This window comes from Apostichopus japonicus, chromosome 20 (genome assembly GCF_037975245.1).
Source record: "Apostichopus japonicus isolate 1M-3 chromosome 20, ASM3797524v1, whole genome shotgun sequence".
NCBI lineage: Eukaryota > Metazoa > Echinodermata > Holothuroidea > Aspidochirotida > Stichopodidae > Apostichopus > Apostichopus japonicus.
This window is the reverse complement of record NC_092580.1, coordinates 12723150-12740501: the sequence shown is the minus strand read 5'-3', so window position 1 is coordinate 12740501 and position 17352 is coordinate 12723150. Positions and strand designations below refer to the sequence as shown.

Sequence of the window (17352 nt, the reverse complement as noted above, 5' to 3'; positions counted from 1 at the left end):
TTGGGAGGGGCCAAAGTGGCATTAGAGTGATATGGGGGAGGGGTCTAAGGGGAGGGGGTGCCCCCCTCCCCCTTTGAATTTTTTTGGAATCCTGGTGATGCCTACATGTAAAATGGTGGCACTTAGAAAGGCTTTTGTCACCCAAAATTTTCTGAAAATTATGCATTTTTTTGTGAAAATTTTCTATTGCTCTATGCCCTCAGATGCAATTTGGTGCGACAAAAGTGTACAATGGTGATGTTAATTTACTTCTAAAAAAAAGTTTCCCAGGTGTAATTTTCTAAAATATTTATAAAACAAAGTTGGGATCATCTTTCTCAAGAAATTTTATTTCTCATAGGTTATAAATTTCTTACAACCAGCCTGTAACTGCAAAATGGTGTTAAACTGTAAATCCTCATGCTCATACATTTACATAGCTCCCAGCTCTTAAGAAGGCAAATGCTGGTCCATGCCACGAATCGCAGTCCTGGGGGAGGGGTATAAGGGGAGGGGGTGTCCCCCTCCCCTTTTGAATATTTTGGAATCCTGGTGATGCCTACATGTAAAATGGTGGCACTTAGAAAGGCTTTTGTCACCCAAAATTTTCTGAAAATTATGCATTTTTTTGTGTGTAACATCAATAAATTGAATAGTAGGTGATAATTCATTCTCTCCCGTGGCATGAAAATGTTCGCTGCTCGCCCCAATGAAAAGAAATATAGGCTAATTTGAGGTTCAAATGATGCTGTAAAGGAGGTTTTATACTCTATTATGCTAAATGCTAAAGAAATGATGGTTGCTAAGTCAAAATTTGATGCAATTTTTTTTTATGTATACTTGACAATTACAATGCGGTTTTTTCGGACGCTTGTGCAGGTCAGCGGGTTTGGTTGTTATAATGCGGGTCTAATTCCCGCGAATTGCGGGTCAGTTGGGAGCTCTGCATTTAATTTTAAACCAGAAAACGAAAAGGTTTAGACTAGTCTACCATTGCTATTCCTCTCGATTTTTTTAATTTCCAATCATAATTTAGCGGATGTTCGGAAACACTTTTTGGTTCACCTTTGGATCCGCCAGTGTACAAAGTTAACTTTCCGTTCCTTGCAAGTGAAATTTTTTCTCTTGCCGCTACATAATGCAGACAGTAATAAAACGTGATACATTGTTACCGTATCTTTTATCTAGACCTGAGATGTCCATCGCTACAATGTACACTGTGTTGTGGGTAATGACCGTAGCTGTATGTAATGACTGTACACTACTGTCTAATTACCGACGGTAGCAAGCTGTGTGTGTATTTTCTGGGATGGATGGTGGTGTCTAACACTTATGTAACACCTCATTCGACACTAGGTCAGCTTACCGGCATTAGACGTTTCTTTTTGCGCGAGTCTTCACAGACTTTTTAACGACCATTAGTTGACTTTCTAGCATATTCGGTGTCATTTGACCATTTAAGACTTTAGACTAGTGCACCCTATACCAGCCTACCGTGCAGATTGCTCTGTCCATATAGGCATAAAGATCCTTCGTTTTAGTCTCTGTCCGTTTGCATCAACTAAGGATTTCTCTCTCGCCCTCGTACAAAAAGACATAGGACCTTCTTGAGTACCCCTGATGGTCTATATACCTGTATAAGACCTCGTTCAACCAGTCAATTAACCCTTGGTGTAAATGGAATCATGTTTATCTGTGTCTATATACAAAACTAAGGAGGGTCATGGATCTAAATGTCTAACATTAGCAACTGTGTGTTTAATAATTTCCTAGTCTGTGCGTTTATAGTCCTCACTACACAGCTCCCATAGTCAGGTGGTTCTGGGATTATTCTCCCGTCACTTTTAAAGTGTCTGGCCTCTAAGGGTCGGTCAAACAAAATGTTTACATTTCTCTTTCGGTCGATAGAAAACGCAAAGCGTAAAATGAGAGAGACAGAGAATGAGAGCTAACAAGAAACAGCTTTAGAGGTATATAGGAGCAAATATTTGATCTGTCGATCGATGAAACCGAAAAAGAGACGCTAAAGGCATCTTTGATGAACTTTCTTCATTTGCCATACTTACATTAGTTGTGATTCCGTTGAACCTTATTTTTCAAAATAAAAGCACACTATTTCGTTTTGTGATATAATTCGCGGCTAAAATTGCCAATATTTTGAGTGTGATATATAGTGATTCAAAGTACACCGGAAAATTTTAGACAGGAAATATATACAAGATTTCAGTTGAATATTTCTAGAGGATATATTACACTTTAACATAGCCAGTCCGTGAGACTGAGAAACTTCTAATCGGTCTTTTAGTTCCATCGTTTAGCCTTTATAACTCGATTAACTATCTTTTGGATTACTTTCTGTAGATGTTTCTAAAACTTTCACTGGCATGAACTGATGTTTTTCCCTCTGTTAATGTTGTTGTTTGGAGGTGCCAGTTTTTGCTGATGAGGTCTGATGGCAACATTATTTTGACCACGGTAAACAGTGTTTGTAAATGGATACCCAGTTGGTGTCAAAATCGAATGTTTTCACCTGGAAAATGTGAATTTGTAATATTGGAAATTACACAGCCACACTCTTATTTATGCATATTCGTTTATATTTGATACGTTATTGTGCAAAGTGGAACACCTGCGCAACTGGACGTTTCAGGGTGTATAATAGATATAAACATATATATAAGACCGACAAATAGTAACCTACCGCTATTGTAAAGGATTTCACCAAAAAAGTTATGACATTTTTATTACCAATTAACATGTCTTAAAAGGAACTATTTTTTGGTGGTCATCAAGGGGGCAGATATTAGAAACCAGCAATAAAATAGCTTTGTAATGCTTTACTTATGATATGCGTATATACATTACGTAGCGGTAGAGGTGTATAGTCCTTATCAGAAATATCGAATAATCGATTCCTCCCAGCACGAAAAATTGTCGAGGATTTTTCGTTCGAAAGAATTTTGTCGCCGTAGAGATACAAAACAAGCTTTAGTAAGTTAAAGCTATATAAGTATAAAGCGTTTATCAAAATAAAAGCAACAACAACAGCAGATAAAGGAAATAGCTAAACTGACAAGGAAGGACGAGTCATTTCAGAGGGAAACCTTCATTGTTGTTCACCAGCTTTGATAAATAGACGGTATATGTCGACAATATGTTAATCATCTTAGATCCTCTCAATGCATCAGTATATTCCCCAGAGCTTGATGACATTTAAAGAAGGTTTGGGAAAAACTTGTTCAATTTTCACTGACATTTCAAAATGATCTTACCCACTTCATATATGTCATAGTTTAATACCATATGCCATAGTGAAAATACCCCCACCCCCACAAAACAACACCAAAACAAACAATACTAACAGCTTGAAATACTTAAAACAGTCATTGGGGGCAATGGTTCAAACAAAACGACATGTTTAATGAGACAACGAATCCCGTCATGTTAAGAGAGCCAACGTACCACACACGCAACCACGATATACAGAATTATATCTATATGTCGAGGACAGTGAACCCTTACCATTACATCCAGTGATTTAAAAGAGTCATTTTGCAATCCATTAGACCATTGTGGAGCTCGACGTTTTGTGGAATTTATTAAGAGCCGACAGCTGATCAGCTTCACTCATAATTGGTAACGATTTATTTGGAGCTAACATTACAAAACTTCATAGAGTTTTGATCCCTCAAAGAAAAACATTATAGGGGAGATTTACTTTGTATCCTTAAACGATATTCTGCAATTAGTCTGCAAAACCAGTAACACGACACGCAGCGAAACATGTTAATTATAGGTTTTCCTTTTCAGGAAGAATTTTGTGCATATTCATAAGGGGATTTTGTTTATCACACCGTGGAAAGGGTTTAAGATGTCTGTTTTAGAAGCTGAATCATCCTTATCAGAAACGGAAGAAGAAGAAGTTGTTGTTTACAAGGGAATCACTGAGGTAAAAATTATCACAAAAACGGATGACGGAAATAATTCCAAGATGGCTGAAGACGTTAACCATTATCTCCAACTTGATCTCGAAAATGATGTTGTAGGTCATACAGACTTCATGGCGATGTCTTTACGAAATATTGAAACGTCCAAAGATATTCTCAGTCGAGCTAAATTTAAAATGAATAATTTCAATGATCGTACCGACTACAAGACTATGAAAGACAAGCCGAAACTCATCGATTCAGCATCATTTGCTTGCGATGACGCGACGGGGGAATCGAAGGAAACTACCGAGACCGCTGGAGATGCTGAGGCTGCAGCTGGGTGTGGCAGTGGAGAGGGGAATGAAAGAACAGTGCCGAAAGGAACACAAGTTGTTGAAGTTGATAATGGAGTCATGGAATTAACTAAAGACGATGAAATCATTGAAGATTCGTTCAATAGTGAAGATGATTGGCTGTTATTGGTCAAGCGGACCGAATGTCACTTAGAATCCAAAAGAGGTGAAAATACTAGAACGGATAAAAATGAGAGATTGCCAACGACAATGGAGACAAAGCGAGTAAGAATTGGGACATTCACCGCGGTTCGTCCAAAGACCAGTGTACAGGTACGACCATGTGAAGGGACTCCTCCAAGAGAGAATTTTGTGCAGGATCAAACTAAATATAGAAACATGAAGACAGCCTCTGAACATGAAAATGTTATGACTTCAAAATCTGCTAGGATTGTAAACTATGATTTCAACGAAGCAGAACAATGTCGAAACAGCAATATCACAGCGAAGCATAACAGCAAAGAGAGCCTGTCACGTGGTCTCGCTCATTTACGACGACACTCAGTATCTACTGACTACATCCAAGAAAAGGAGAAAAGCGAGGTTAGCACTGTCAGGTCAAAGGTCGTTCAAAGGTTGGCTCAAACAAGACCCAAAATGGCACGATCGGTAACATTTCCGTCTATTGATCTCCATCGGGCACTGACTGACACTCACAAGGGCAAGCACCGGTTTGGAATAGACGACAGGAAACCGTCGATCGATGTGAAAGTTGAAAATACTTCTCGAGTATTCAATGTTCCGATTCACAACCTCTCGAATGATACTCATCTGCCCTTGCGAAGATCGCAAGAAAGAAAGAGCGATAATTTTAAATTATAATTAAAGAAATCTGGGTCACGACCGCCCCGGCCCCTTCCCCCAAAATAAGTTAAATTTTGTTCAACGTGTAACGTTGTTATACTTATTGGCAGTTGTCCTTCCGTGATCGTGATATTTTATTAAAACTTTGAAGAAAATGGAGGAAAAACTGTCTTAAAGATCAGATGATTTTATTTAATTTCTGAAATATTTTCACTTTCAACCCGCTTGACTCCCCAGCTAGCTTGTGACCGTCAATTCACCATCTCATTCCTTGAATTAATTTCTATATCATCTATTTACATAGCCTATATTTGGAGATCTTGTATTATAGAGTTGGCATATATGTCTTGGGCAGTACATTGAATCCTTTCGATATTTCGTAATAACTATTGTGCACTAAACAAGTTTTCACCAAATTAGCCGACAAATTTAGTAATAAATAAACAATGCAATGCATAAACTTTATCCGCGTTTTTCTTTCTTCCGTGAGCCTACAATTTACGACGAATAGTTAAGCGTTTATGGGTATGCACCCTGCTTTACATGAAAAACAATGTTTGCTGGAGCAAGTTCACCGATGACTATTTGGTTTTGATGAGATGGACAAAGAACCTTCATACATCGTAAGTAACCTAATGTAATACATAGGTATTTCATCCTGATCTAATGCTTGTTAATTTGTTAAATTTCGTCATATTGCAATCATCAGATTTAAGATGCAAATTACTTTTCGCGGAACCAGACCCTAACGCCTAAAGCGTGTAGATTAGGACAAGAACTAACGTAACATTGAACTAGACATAATTGAACTCGCAGGCAAGTACATCGAATCCAGTAATTCTGTTATATCGGTAACATCGTTTTGGGGATGTCGAAATTGTTCAGGAATTTATGTCAGTCATACAGGGTAATAATGATCCATTTTTTGAACGCACCTTCAAATTCATCCGATTTGATATTTTCGTTAGTACAGTAGGCCTAGGTAGCAGCAGATATACTATTTCCGTGTTCATATGTGTTAGATGGTTTTTAAAATGGTAACTTATTCTAAATACAGTCAACATCAGTCTCCATGGGCAAAGTTAGATGCTCATCTGTGCCTGATTGTCCCGAGTCACTATTTTCGAAACCTTATTGCACCATAACAGTTCAATCATAATTCTAGAAGTATGTATTTGTTTCGGCCTAACTTTAGAATCCGTACCATATGAATGGGAAAGCTTACTTCGAATCGGCAGAATAACAACTGTAGAATCCGGTTAGGATTAGGAGATAGAAGAACGGGAGGTAGAGATAGGGAGTGATTACATGAATGTGGGAGAGAGATAGTAAGCGGGATATGGATTAACAGAAATAGTCGAATGGTACGGATTCTAAATTAGTACCTTTGTTTCTAGTGCACATTAGTACAGTGAGTTCTATGAAAAAATAACTACTTAATAGCATGGTTGACCCGTACTGCGTAACAGTTAATCATTCTTTGAACGAAACATAGTAGCTACTGTACACAAAAGTAATCATCATAGCACAATGAAGCAAAGATAGGTATGGAAAATGGAGGGCAATCAAAAAATTACCACTTAACGAAGTAGTCAAGGTAACTTGTTGGATTTGTTTGTGACCTGTGCGAATACGTTTATTCTGAACATGTGTTAATTTAAATGGAGCATGCAAACTTTACTGTTAAATTCATACGCAAGCAACATAAGAAGGCGCAAAACCATGTGACAAAATCTGCAAGTACTACAATCGAAACTGAGGGCTTCGATTAATGAAGATCAATAGGCCTACACTGTTACACTGACACAAAAGAATGTATGCATATGATGTATGTGATAAAGTCATTTTCAATGTCTAATGTTGTAAAAATCGTATAAGCCATGGTTTAGACTGTCCATATTGGTTTAATTTGTCAACTTCATTTTGGATTAATCGTCACATTTTTATGATGTGTTCTATTAGTCACCAGCAAATTGCCATTATTGATTCTGGTCACTGTGGGTATGCCTATTCTCCTGAAAACAAGGGGAATAAGAAAAAGGTGTTGTGTTATTCACAATGGTAGCACAATACTCTGGGCTATTCACAAATCAGAAGTGTTGCCCACACCATGGGGCTAACTGCCTGGAAAGTAAGGGAATGATGGTTAGTAGAGGCATAGTGGTATTCAACTATGTCACTTCTCGGTACTGTGCTACTGGGTATCTATCTGTTTTACTTTAGTGTTCACATTCATAATGAAACAAAAGACCAATTTCAAGTGCAGTAAAGTTTCTACGGCTTATCCTGATTTTCAAGAATTTACATGTGTGCTAGAAAAGGTACTTCAGCTCTTTTCACATTGAATAGGCTCTAATAAAGGGTGATTACTCAAACAATACAAATTGTATAGAAATACTGATTGCTGACTTAAAGGAGTGATATTTATCATATCATAAAAAATCAAATGGACACCTTTTATTTGTTTGCTTCAGTTCACATCTACCAATGTTGCTGGACCTGGGTACGATAAAGACCCGGACGAAGTGGGTTTTGAAGGATGTCGTTGTGGAGCGCCATCCTGTGGCAATCAGTGCCCATGTATAATAAGGTTCGGACCAAACTATGACAAGAATGGAAGGCTCATGAAAGTGGAGGAAGCATCCGTTGACAAACAAAGAAGTGATACCAAACCCATAGTAGAGTGCAACGCCATGTGCGAGTGTGGCGAACGATGCTCAAACAGAATCGTTCAAAACGGACCCAAATTTGAGCTCGAGGTCTTCACGACGATGGAGAAAGGATTCGGTTTGAGGGCATGTGTAGATATACCCAAGAGCAGTTTCGTTTGTGAATACGCGGGAGAAATTTTATCCAAAGTCGAAGCTCAGAGAAGGACAAAACTTTTAGGGGATGACGACCCTAATTACATTTTAGTCGTGAGGGAGTTCATGGAAGGTGGCAAACTGGTAGAGACGATCATTGATCCAACCTACAGGGGTAACAAGGGAAGGTTCATCAACCACTCCTGCGAACCTAACTTATCCAAAGTACCAGTGAGGGTGCACAACGATATACCAAAGGTGGCATTGTTTGCTCTGAGAGAGATACACCAAGGGGAAGAGTTGACGTACAGTTACGGAGAAGAGACTGCAGTATACAATGAGGATGGAAGGAAAAGGAAGCCATGTCATTGTGGGAGCAAATCTTGTCGGCAATACTTGCCATTTGACCAATCTTTACTGTCTTAGTTGGACTTTCCTGTAATTTCTTAGACCTCAGTTATGTTCTTTAACAAAAGAGTATTATCCGTCCGACCAAAAACTCAAAGAACTGTGTATCGAATCAATAAGCCATTCAGTGGCGTAGGAAGGTACTTTTGAGTGGGGGGGCTGAAGACTGATGGCCGGCCTGGGGGAGGGTCTAAGGGGAGGGGGTGTCCCCCTCCCCTTTGGAATTTTTTGCATTTCCAGGTGGCCTCAGATGCAATTTGGTGCAATATAGCACACTTCAACACCCACTCCATTTTGTAAACTTAATTTTGTATTTTCACCTGGCCTTAGATGCAATTTGGTGCTCCAAATGAGATTTTTTTCCTCATTTGGAAATGAAAAAGGGGTTTTCTGACTTGCGAACCGGGGGGGCGGAATGATACTTCCGCCCCTCCACATTTTTCACTGGGGGGGCTGGCGCCCCCCCAGCCCCCCCCGGTTCCTACGCCCTTGAAGCCATTAATACATTGATGTTAACATGATCACTACAAAATGGTACTGTCCATTGAGGTGAATTTTTTCCCCACTATTTGCTCCTTTTATACAGTTCATTCTCACATGAAGAAAAATAAATGTTTATGAAATCAAATGCAATAAATATCAATTGAAATTATCTTAAATTTGATCAATTATAGAAATTTTGAGGTTTAATTTCATAATATATTTACTTCCTGTGCAGTGGTCTATTATCTAAATGTATCTTATGTATGGAGGCTTCATTGTAAATATTCCACTTTCAACCAATCACACATCAAAAAAAAAAAAACACTTATCATGGTTGCTGTTATAAACAACAAACAACATGGTTTCTTGCACCCCAAAGATAACATCTAATTTGAAAAAGAGGGAAGTGAGATACTTCTTGATACAAAATATTGTAAATTTCAAAGTGGGTAGGATGGGGAGTAGGGGGGGGGGGTGTAGACAGTGGGAATCAAAGCCTCTTAGTCTAGGGCAATAAGTGGGGGAAATATTGTATAGAAAATGTATGTATTCTCATTTTCAAATAATTCTTATGAAGGTAATTGGAGACCTCAAAAGAGGCCCAGTGACATAACTGTCCATGTGGCCTGACTGGATACCCCTGGTGATTAGGGGGATAATTATGACTTTCTTAAAGCCTGTGTACAAAAATGTATGGAAATGAAAAATGTGACCAGACCCTTTGCAGCCAAATGCAATATGCTAAAATGATGACCTTTAAAGCAACAAGCTGTGATATGAAATGTCATTTCATTTTTTATTTGAAAATGTTGACCATATATTTGTCAGAGATGATATTAATTCAGGTCGATATATTGTCAAAAGACACAGCTCTTGAACTTTCAAGTCTTACTGATTTCACAGTTGTATGTAAAATACAAAGAAATAAAACATAAAAGTAGTATAAACCTTATGATATCTATTTTCTTAGTATATTCCTCTTTTACCAATGTTGACACAAATTATGCTATTAGATGCAAAACTCTATCCCTTCTTTGAGGGTTTATTGAAAGTAAAAGACACCATTATGAAGTCACTAACTTAATTAAACATATAGCAAAAGTCTGGGGTTTCAAAAGATCTGTAATACAAAGCTTGTGAAAACAAAAGCACTTTGTCGATTGATCTAGTCTAGTCTATGCAGCTTAATTATCTGAAAGTTGCTTATTTATTAATTATCCTTGATCATGTGAAGTCACATATGAAGTCAAGCCAATAACTCACCTGTCAAGAGAAACAAGTCTTCTATACTATTTTCCAAAGTACAGAACAGTATGTATTCATATGGCATGTATTTTTTTTTATATTAGTCACGTGACTCCAACCCTGATGACCTAAGACTTTTGGAAAGGCTTTTTATATCAAGTCTTTCACTAATTTCACTATTGCACAAATGATCCCTACACTTGGTAATACATTCACCATATTTGTAGTTTATTTTACCATGTTTTTGTTTTTATTTAATATCACAAACACTGAGCATATGGAATGTATCGGTATGTTAACATAACCTTTGGGTTATTTTAAAGGAAAGTTTAAGATTAATTGCCACAGACATTGCCTATAAAAAAGCATTTCAGTGTGTGTATTTAAGAACAGAATAACACTAGCTTACTTTGAAATTAGAGTGAGTTTGATTCGGTTTTCAAGATTCAAGATATGAAGCAGACACTACAGGATATCAGAATCCAGCAAGAACAGATGAAGGTGTAAAAAATGACAAAAAAGACTGCAAAATGTGTAGAAAGTAAACAGAAGGTCATTCAAGAGATTTTAAGTGGATTTAAAATTTTAATTGTATGTATAAATTTAATGGAGCCAACAAAACTTTGTAAGAAAATATGGGGCATTTTTTCTGCCCAACTTACCTCACAAAAGACATCAATGTTATTCACTATTGTCCATTAAGGTAACAATCTAGACAAAAGTAATCCTTTCTTTGACAGATTTAGAGTTACACATTTTGGCCACTGCTTTGAATTTGTTAATGGGCCAAGCAGTTTACTGTGAGAATATTTCAGCTGATAAAATTATTCATTTTTTGCTTGGAGTGCAGACGGGCAAGTTAGCAGTCACCAAATTGTTCCTACCTCAGAAGGAACGAATAAATCATCCATCGTAAAATATTTTAGTATACGAAAGAACAATTAATGCCCAAAATTGATTTATCAAATCTTCTCATTACAATATTTGTTGATAAGTACTTTTAGTTTTTGATTTACTCTGTTTTAAAGCTGAATGTTTTTGGTTAAAAGACTTGCATGATAGAAAAAAAAAATGACATGTTTAGTTTTAATGATACTACTTTATGACATTTCTTCCCCAAAGTTTCACTTTTCAGTTTTAATTCAACTTTCCATTTTTAAATTTTCTTTAATCATGAATCAATTTCTAGATTTATTTATAACTTGAACTAACTATTTCAAAGGAAGGTACATTCATGTTTGTGTTTAGAAGTACAAGGGTGCGGGGGGGGGGGGGGCATTACCTTGCTGCTACTGCTTTATAACTGATGTTTCCATATTACAACTACCACAAATGTTTCTTGTGAAAACTGAAAGGTTAAATCATCGTAAGATTATCATAAAGATTCATAAATGTTGGTTTCTTTTCTTAGAAACATAATGCAGGATATGAATACTCCAGAAAAAAAAACATTCTAAAAGTAAAAAGAAAAATATAACAAACTTTGTCACATATTTTCCATATTTAATACAGTGATTGCACTCATTGAAATAAAGTTTCTGGTCTTACATGTAACTTCAGTCAAAGTGACCAAGACTCAAAAATTACCCAAACTGGGGGTGACATGCCTCCTGCCTGGGAAAAAGATGTTTACCTAGTAAGTGTGTATACTGTCAGTCTGTGACAACAAAGAAAAAAGAAAAAACAATCTAAATGTGCATTTATTTTAATTGTATCCCTAAAATGTTGTTCTCCCCGAATCTGCTGCTCTGTCAGCCTCGTTTGAAATTATGTAACATAAACCTCATCCTTTCACCCTCACCCCCCTACCCTCACTCCCTCCCCAAACCCCTATTGAAAACTATGTAAAATACATACCAACGTATAATACTGTACGTATGTGCAATCTTGTGCATTCACTCTAGGGGTAAGTATTTGCTCACTTAGAATTACTTCTGCCACTCCCCTACCCCACCCCCTCAATTTCCAGTTGTATTCACTAATCAATATGTTCTGATGATGTCCCCCCCCCCCCAACCCCAACGGTACTCTAGGAGTCAACAATGCTCGTTGATTCATGTCATAAGAGAGAGAGAAGCAGGAGTAGAATTACCTCCTCCAGTTGGTTTGAGCAATTTTCATAGAATGTCGTAGTCATACACCTACGATAAATTTGCGCAAGAACCAACACTCGACTTAGAATGTTCTAACAGAGTAGAAGAAATTTTCTTTTCAAGTCATTTACTTTCAGTTTCGTTAGACATAGACTCTCACGTGGACAGAAGATACATTAACTATGAGATAGAAAACACAATTGAATCATGAAATGTCTCAAGGCACGAGGAAAGTAGGTGGGCTTTGATGGTACGTCCGTGGTCACTTATTCGTAATTCGTAGCTCAACAGTTCTTGCACTCTACCTTCGGCGGGAGTTCATCGCTTGCGCATCGGAAACCCAAGTTACAGGCGGAGCTATCAGGCGAGTTTTGACTTCTAGCGGCACAACGATATCTGTAGCAGTAACTCTGTAAATAGGCACACGGATGCAAACAAGTTATCGAAAGGTAGGGATATTTACAAAGTTTTACACGTTCTACCGAAATGGAAATAAATAAATTGCAACGTTGAGATTGCGTCTACTACGAGCATCTTTGTGACAGAATACAGCAAGAACCAGAATGAAAACATTTCATGGTTCCTTGCTGCTGTTTATTAGTTCCATTCATAGGGAAATTTCTAAGAAAGCCCTATGACAACAACAGCAATTCATGCACACAGACTTTGGTTGCCAAAGTAATGCTAAGCCCTGATATCAATTGCAACACACATCAGTGTGCGAAGACTATCTACCATAGCCAAGTAATTGCAATTTGGAGTATTTCACATTTGACCCCATGACCTCATTAATATTCATGATATGAGCACCAAAATCAACAGGGTTAATCTACTTACTATGGGCCACCCACTCACCAAGTATGGTAATGATTGGTCATTCCCTTGTTGAGTTATTGTGCATACAAACTTTTCATAACGAAATAATGCTAGCCCCCCCCCCCCTTATAAACATGCATGATATCAATTGCAACACACATCAGTGTGTGGAGACTATCTACCAATATCATCATACCAAGTTTGACGAAATTCCAATAAATAGTAGCCAAGTTATTGCAACTTGGGAGTTTTTCACGTTTGACCCGTGACCTTATTAATATTATTATATTAATAAATTAATTAATATATATTATTATTATATACTTTGACCTCGTATAACTTCGCACACGAAGGTCACACGGGGGTCAACCTATAGACATTTATGATCAGAAGGTACCTTTGACATCTGAAAATAGCATCGAAACTGTAAAAATGCCCAAAACACGAAAAGGTCACCAGAGGTCAAATTGAGGTCAAGGGTCACCCAGATGCGGGTCGACAAATGGATTACATTGAAACAACTCCCAACCTTAACGGACAGTTCGTTCTCAAGTTATCACAAAAATACTAGTTTTTTTATCATTAATTGACCTTTGGTGACCTCGGATCACATGACCGTTAAGTTTGAAAATATTCCCCTATACCATTTGCAACTTGTCCCAAAATATCAACCGTGTCACATCTTGGAACTGAGAGTTATTGCATTAAATGTCTGAAAATTAACTTTGACCTCGTATAACTCTGCACACGAAGGTCACACGGGGGTCAACCCATTGACATTTATGATCAGAAGGTACCTTTGACATCTGAAAATAGCATCGAAACTGTAAAAATCCCCAAAACATGAAAAGGTCACCAGAGGTCAAATTGAGGTCAAGGGTCACCCAGATGCGGGTCGACAATTGGATTACACTGAAGCAACTCCCAACCCTAACGGACAATTCGTTCTCAAGTTATCGCAAAAATACTAGTTTTTTATCATTAATTGACCTTTGGTGACCTCGGATCACATGACCGTTATGTTTGAAAATATTCCCCTATACCATTTGCAATTTGTCCCAAAATATCAACGGTGTCACACCTTGGAACTGGGAATTATTGCACTAAATGTCTGAAAATTTACTTTGACCTCATATAACTTCACACACAAAGGTCACCTGGGGTCACCTATTGACATTTTTGATTGGTGAGACGTGAATATAGCATCAAAACTGTAAAAATTCAAACATTTTTTTCTTTGCCCATTTTCTCACCCAAAATACTAGTTTTTTAACATTAATTGACCTTTGATGACCTCGGATCACATGACCGTTAAGTTTGAAAATATTCCTCTATACCATTTGCAACTTGTCCCAAAATATCAACCTTGTTACACCTTGGCACTGGGAGTTATTGCATTAAATGTCTGAAAATTAACTTTGACCTTGTATAACTTTACACAGAAAGGTCACCCGGGTGTCAACCCATTGACATTTTTGATCGGAAGGTACCTTTGATATCCAAATCTAGCATCAAAACCAAACATTTTCTTTTTCGCCCGTTTTCTCCCAAAATAAGCACATTTTTTCTAATGTGACCTTTGACCTTGTGACCTTGGTTTCAAATGTAGTTTGATCTGCTGATTCCAAAAATCAACACGACAAGTCTGTACAGCTATCCTAACTCCGACCGAAAACTTTGACCCCATATAAGTTCGCACACAAAGGTCACACGGGGGTCAACCTATCGATATTAATGATTGGAAGGTACCTTTGACATCTGAAAATAGCATCGAAACTGTAAAAATCCCCAAAACATGAAAAGGTCACCAGAGGTCAAATTGAGGTCAAGGGTCACCCAGATGTGGGTCGACATTTGGATTACACTGAAGCAACTCCCAACCCTAACGGACAATTCGTTCTCAAGTTATCGCAAAAATACTAGTTTTTTAACATTAATTGACCTTTGGTGACCTCAGATCACATGACCGTTAAGTTTCAAAATGTTCCCCTAACCAGTTCACAACTTGTCCCAAAATATCAACCATGTCGCACATTGGCACTGGGAGTTATTGCAGTTTTAGTATTTTGGGTTTTTGGACCATAACTGACCTTTGGTGACCTTTGTGGGCACCAAAAACAATAGGGTTCATCTACTCACTATGGGCCACCTACCCACCAAGTTTGATCATGATCAGTCAATCCCTTGTTGAGTTATCGTGCATACAAGCTAAAGCGTCACACACACACACACACACACACACACACATACACACACACACACGCCAACCTGAATACATAGGTTCCTTTGCTTTTAGCAAGGAACCAAAAATGAAACGAATATATGAGATAGTGAAAGGGGGGAGAAGGACGGAAACATCGAGGCACAGGAAAGAAAGAAATGGGAGGAGCTATTCGGGAGAAGATTCAAGATAGGAACTTGTAGTGTAAAGTGTCTGGAAGTACATAAAAATGAAGCAAATGAATTAGAGACAACTAAACAGACCATAACGAGATATAACTTAATGTCCTGCAAAGGACCACTTCTAAAACATTGACCGCTTAACATCAACCCCCTCCATCCTCTCCTACTTTCTTTATATCAAAAGTTGTGAATGGCAGGCCACAGATGAAGACTTTTAGAAACAGCATAAACAATTATGAAATTACAGACAGGGATTGAAATTTTTACAGCAATAATGGAAATTACTCTCCCCCCCCCTTCCTACCCTACCCACTCCTCTGCCATTGCAACTAGCCATGGGATATCAACAGGAGGCTAAAACCTTGGTTGCTCTTTTTCTTCCAGTTAAGATAATCCTTGATCCCCCCCCCCCCTGTCAGAAATTTCTGAAACAATGAGTTCTTCTTCCAATCTTGATAACCTGGTTTATTTTCCATTCCATTATATTAACTCAGAATAGGACAAAATTCAAACATCCAATACAGTAGTACAGTAGTAAGGATGAACTTATCATTGAATAAACAATAAGAACAAGCTCGGTAACCTTTGAACCTGATGGCTTTTGAACTCCCTCATTTGTTGTTGCCTTTTACCTTCCAAGGTGCAGGCTTCCATCTAATATCCGTACATATTCCGAATGTGACCTGAACTGTTTCTACTAGGTCCCAGTGGCTGGTGTGTTTACAAAGACATTTCTCAAAGACTTTTAACAGACATTGATTACAAGGATAATTAAGCTATCTTTTTTTAGAAGGGGGGGGGGGTATGTATTTCTTTTCCGGGGACAAAGTCAGTAACAGAGTCAGTATTAGGGTTCAGTTCCATCTATAACTTTACTACCATCTACTGATAGATATTACAGTTATGCAAACAAAACACCCATATCTATAGATGTCATTACAGGGTCTAGATTTTACAAGATATTCATCAACCACTTCACTGGATATCCTAAGTGATACAAATCTGTTGAAGCACTGCAGTCAATATTTGCATTTCGAGTAAAGAAATACCCCATAAGCTAGCCTTTATAATAACCCATGTGCTATGTGAATATATATAATAAAAAAAAAGGTATGAAGTTTACTACAAATCAAGCATCTACAGATAAACAACACTTGACTAACAACAGTATGTATACAGTAGAAACATATACCTACAGTATGTGTGATACTAAAATCACAACTAAAAAACAGCTGTTTTAGCTTTCCTTGACAATTGACTATTTTGGAAAGAGCAGAGAAAATTTGGGATTCAAACCAGTAACCTCTATCCAGCTTTTAGCTGTGGCGATGCCTATATAGTCATTTCTTGGGTGGGGGAGGGGGGTGGGTAGGCAGTCAGTAAACACAGTACCTTTTATAATTTCCCAGTCATTTTTTCATTGTTCAACTACAGTCAATGTTTACATTCAACTAATTTTGTGTTTTGGTGGTGGAGGTGGGGGGAGGCAGTCAGAAAACACAGTACCATTTATAATTTACAAGTAATTTTGCAGTTGTTCAACTACAGTCTTATTTACAATCAACTAATGTTGTTTTCTGGTGGGTTGGGCAATGGGGGGAGGCAGTCAGAAAGCACAGTGCCATTTATAATTTCCCAGTCATTTTTCCATTGTTCCACTACAGTCAATGTTTGTATGCAACTAATTTTGTGTTTTGGTGGTGGGGTGGGGGGGGGGAGTCAGAAAACACTACCATTCATAATTTCCCAGTCATTTTTCAATTGTTCCACTACAGGCAATATTTTAGTTCAACTAATTTTTTTTTTGGTGAGGTGAGGTGGTGGCAGTCAGAAAACAGTACTATACTACTATTTATTATTTCCCAGTCATTATTCCATTGTTCCACTACAGTCAATGTTTACATTCAACTTAGACAATGGAGTCTGCAAGACCATGCATGCTTTATTAGTACACATTCTTTCTTGACTTGCGATCATGTTAACACATTATTACATACATTTTTTTAACAGAAAAAAACTTGATTGTATTTTAATG

General features: G+C 37.7%; 2 protein-coding genes across 4 annotated transcripts in view; one reads left to right on the top strand and one right to left on the bottom strand.

Annotated features, from left to right (window-relative positions):
• Nucleotides 1–5485: 5485 nt before the first annotated feature.
• Nucleotides 5486–10990, top strand: LOC139961117 (histone-lysine N-methyltransferase SETMAR-like). The gene is made up of 2 exons (XM_071960022.1): nt 5486–5688; nt 7540–10990. Exons 1-2 carry the CDS (start codon nt 5665–5667, stop codon nt 8293–8295), a joined length of 780 nt encoding a protein of 259 aa, XP_071816123.1. The 5' UTR covers nt 5486–5664; the 3' UTR covers nt 8296–10990.
• Nucleotides 10114–17352, bottom strand: part of LOC139961115 (formylglycine-generating enzyme-like) — a 36886-nt gene continuing 29647 nt past the window's right edge. For 2 of the 3 annotated variants that reach the window (XM_071960018.1, XM_071960016.1), the window contains exon 9: nt 10114–12508. In XM_071960018.1, coding sequence (XP_071816119.1) covers nt 12383–12508 — 126 coding nt within the window. In that variant the 3' untranslated portion in view covers nt 10114–12382. Of the gene's footprint in view, nt 12577–17352 lie in introns of all 3 variants that reach the window. The other variant, XM_071960017.1, reaches the window with a different exon arrangement.